We start from the raw sequence: 4,398 nt of genomic DNA, 5'->3' as shown, positions 1-4,398 counted from the left end.
GGGGCGCTCCAAGCCTAGATTAATAACTTCCTACTCTGTACATTAACATTCCTTGATTTTTGATTTCTACTTAACATTTACAACCAGAATTGACTCTATGCAAGAGACTATATTTTTTGTCATAATTATCATCATCATTCCTGCTGCTACCACCATCCTCCTTACCAATACCACTATCATCATATAATTTTATAGCCACTTTTCCATACACACACACACACACACACACACACATATAAATGAGTAGAATGTGCAAAAGCCTAAATATTGACATGTAAACTGCATCCATAATCCAGAAATGGCAAATCTGTTGGCGGAGGTGTAAAAGGTTAGATTTGTAACAGTGTCTGTTTCTCTACGTATGTTACATACATACATAGACACATGTATCAATATGTGTGTGTGTGTGTGTGTGTGTATTAGGTATGTTGATGCAAACAGGAAAAATAGAACTCAAAATATGAATATATTTGATAAGTGTCAACGTACAAAACTCTCAGCCCTTGAGTCACTGTTGCTTCTGCTAAGTATTAGTAACTACTTTAGTAAGTACATATTTGTCCTAAAATATTGTTTGTACAAGATACAGCTATGACCAGCCTGACCTTGGTGCTTTCACTATTTAAGTACCTGATTCTCTTGAATCCTGAAATTTTATATATCTTTTTAATCTTTTACTTGTGTCAGTCATTAGACTCTGGTCATGCTTGAAGACTTTTTAGTCAAATGGATCACCCCCAGTACTTATTCTATCGGTATTTTTTGCTGAACCATTAAGTTATGGGACACAAACAAACCAACACCAGTTGTCAGGCAGTGGTGGGGGACAAATACAGACACACACACACACACACACACACAACTGGCTTCTTTCAGTTTCTGTCTACCAAATCCACTCACTTGTCTTGACATTATGTGATGTTTGTAACCAAGCATGGCCATCATACAAGTAATGTTGTATGTTTCCAGTCTTCCATGGAAAGCATGTCTAGCTATGGAGAAAAAAAGATACCATGCTTAGGAACGGCCGAGTTTTGGTGACAGGAAGGGCATCTAGCTGTAAAACAATCTGTCTCATCATATTCTATCTGACCCATGCATGCATGAAAAAGTGGACATAATGGGTGATGAATTATATGGAAGTTGGAACATTTATTGGTTTTATTTATTCACCATTACACATGTTTCATTTGCTAACAGAAATTAAAGAGTTTTACATGCCAGATAAACATATAAAGAATTGCCTATTAGAAATTCTTCAGATAGAGAATTAAATAATATATGTGTTTTGTTATACAATAACTCTGAAAACAAAATTTCCTAGATTTTCAACCCAATAAAACAATGACAGCAGCAACACACTGGGCTGTAATAATGGAATTAGCCAAGGTGCTTCAACAGGAAGTAGCTGAGATTTTACCATACTTAATACATGAATATATATATTATCTTTTATCTTTTAATTGTTTCAGCTGTGAGACTGCAGATATGCTGGGGCACCGCTTTGAAGAATTTTTCATTGAATGACTGGTCCTCAGTACTTATTCTATCAGTATCTTCTTGCTGAACGGCTAAGTTATAGCGAGATAAACACAATAACACTGGTTTTAAAGCAGTGGTAGAGGACAAACAGATGCAAAGACACACACACACACACACATACATCATCATGTACTCTCCTGTCGTAGATAACATATGAGTGTTCTGCTTTTGCCTATCGATCTGCACAAATGATTTGTTTATAGTGTTCATGTTGCTCACCCTCTCCATCAAAGAACATTGTCTGAACAGGTGCACACTGTACTACACGTCAGGTGTCAAAGTGATCATGGAGCAACGTACGTGAGATGAAGTGTTTTTCTCAAGAACATAACACACCACCCAGTCCAGGAACTGAAATTACTATCACTAGATTGTGAGTGCAACGTCCTAAGCCATGTGCCCTCATATTTATATATATATATATATATTTATCTGCAATCCACTACTCTCTATCTGTTGGTAGTGGTGTAAAATGTTATAATTCATAACACTGTTTATCTATCTACATATGTTACATACATAGATATAGCTATCAATCAATATATCTGTGTGTGTGTGTGTGTGTGTGTGTGTGTGTGTATTTATATAAATATATATGACAGGCTACCAAATCCACTCACAAGGCTTTGTTCAGCCCAAGGCAATAAAAGACACTTGCCCAAGGCCCCACACAGTCATGCCTGTGCCTATATATATATATATATATATATATATATATACACACATACAGGAGTAAATGTAACAATAAGCAAGTTAGGCAAGTTGATATACAAAAAATATTAGATACATTTAATACAAAAAAATGTCCATATGTTTGCATATAAGAAGCTCCTACTAACACAGAATAGAAAAGATATCAGGAATTAAAAGGGGTGAATAAGAGTAAAACTTGGACTTTTTTATATGCAAACATATGTACATTTTTTGTATTAAATGTATTAAATATTTGTTTGTATATTGACTTGGCTAACTTGCTTATCCTTACATTTACTCCTCTCGAGCACTACAAAGTGTATTCTATATGGAGAATATCTGTCTTTCATCTATAAACTATATACATGCATACATATATTGTTGATATCTCATACGGAGAAAGAGAAGAAAGTAAAGCATTTGTCTTGATTTAAAACATACTCAAATTACAGCTGGACAAAACTCTGCAAGTTAAAATCTTTAATAGCACCATCTTACCTGCTCTTGTATATTTAAGTGAGGTATGGGCTCAGTAGTAGTGGTAGCAATAGCAGCAACAGCAGCAGAAATAGTAAGTAGTAGTAGCAAAAAATACAGTAGCTGTAAGTAGTAGTAGTGGTGGTGGTTGTAGATGCAAGAGGATGGTATGGTGTACTTACCTGAGCTTTGTTAATCTGCTTTTCCAGCATGTTCTTCTCCCCTGTGACATGTTGGAGACGATTTGAGACATCTATTATTTCCTCCTTCAGTGAGGTCAGGGCGGCTAAATGGAGCTGAGGAAGATGAAAGACAGGGGGGAAAAAAACGTGTCAATAATACTATAATGTTGAAATTATCAAAAATGCAAAAGAAAACTTTCTACTTCAAGGGAATATACGAGCCTGTGGACCACTAGATTTGGTCCATGGAAAAGGAAGGAGACTAAATAGAAAAATGACGTACTTGTTTATCCCTTGCTTTTGTGTAAATACATTGAAAAAACAAGACTTTGTATCATTTTTGACTCTCTCTCGCATATATATATACATATATATATATATATATATATGTGCGAAGGAGAGTCAAAATATAAATAAAGAAATGGAGTTAAACGCAGGTATTACTCAAATCTTTATACTTCCGACATATGTTCTGAAGAAAACACTGGTATTATTCCAGAGGGAATAAAATGATGTAAAGCAATGTGATCTTCTGATCAGGGGAAAAAAAAAAGAAACAACATACATCAATAAGCCATTTTAACCAAATGTGATGTCTGTGTATAGGATGAAGGAAATGCTGACAAGTTTAAGAAAAAAAAACTATTAATAGATTTAATGTCAAATGCAATTAAGAGAAAGAGGAGGAGAAAGAAAGAAAATATCAGAAAACTAAGAGTGGAGAAATGTAGTGCAATAGATGAATGGGAATAAAGTTTAAAGGTGTGAAATGGATATATTTAGTGGAAATGAAATGTTAGAAGACAGTTAAAGGGCAAATTTTATAGATTGGTAGAAATTATTTAGGTGCATTCTTTAAACATGTTTACAAGAGAATTCTCTAAGAACAGGATGAGATAGAATTCTTTGATATAGAGCAGACAAGAAAATTTACCTTTATCATAAGGAAAGGACCTAGAAAGAATATTCCAAACAATTTGATTTTGAATGGAATATTCTTTCTAGGTTGTCTGTAATGGAATTTACCAAAGTCCAGTCATCTCTACAATTGGTCAGTTACATTTAAAACCAAACACAAGCTAAGACCGTTACAGGGGTAGATGTAAATAAAGGAGTAAATAAACCAGTTAATAAAAGGTGTGGGGGAGAAGACTATGTTGTAAGTAGTATGTGGCCCCATATGCCCTTCTACACCATCTCCATGAGTCCTAAGCAGATGCTATATATATATATATATATATATATACACATACATATATATATGTATACATATATATATAAGAAAAAAGAAAATAGAGAGATAAATTAATAATTATTTATTAATTAGAAAATTGGACATCATCTCTGACAGCTGTTCCGATTCAAGACGTTAGAATTTAATAAGCATAATTAAAAACATATTAAAGCTGAAACTCATCGGAGTTGGCTAAAGATATACCATTACATTTTCATGTTCCAGTGTGCTGAGTGTACGGATCCAAACCATATACATACATGCATATAT

At 34.0% G+C, this 4,398-nt stretch overlaps 1 protein-coding gene across 3 annotated transcripts in view; it reads right to left on the bottom strand.

Annotated features, from left to right (window-relative positions):
- The window catches only part of LOC106870703 (coiled-coil domain-containing protein 1), a 299,527-nt gene that overhangs the window by 110,520 nt on the left and 184,609 nt on the right, over positions 1-4,398 (bottom strand). For all 3 annotated transcript variants that reach the window (XM_052977601.1, XM_052977599.1, XM_052977600.1), the window contains one exon: positions 2,895-3,008. In XM_052977601.1, the coding sequence (XP_052833561.1) occupies positions 2,895-3,008 (114 nt within the window). The remainder of the gene's footprint in view (positions 1-2,894; positions 3,009-4,398) is intronic.

This window comes from Octopus bimaculoides, chromosome 28 (assembly GCF_001194135.2).
Source record: "Octopus bimaculoides isolate UCB-OBI-ISO-001 chromosome 28, ASM119413v2, whole genome shotgun sequence".
NCBI classification, from domain to species: domain Eukaryota; kingdom Metazoa; phylum Mollusca; class Cephalopoda; order Octopoda; family Octopodidae; genus Octopus; species Octopus bimaculoides.
The sequence above is the reverse complement of the archived record's forward strand: the minus strand, read 5'-3'. Positions and strand labels throughout refer to the sequence as shown.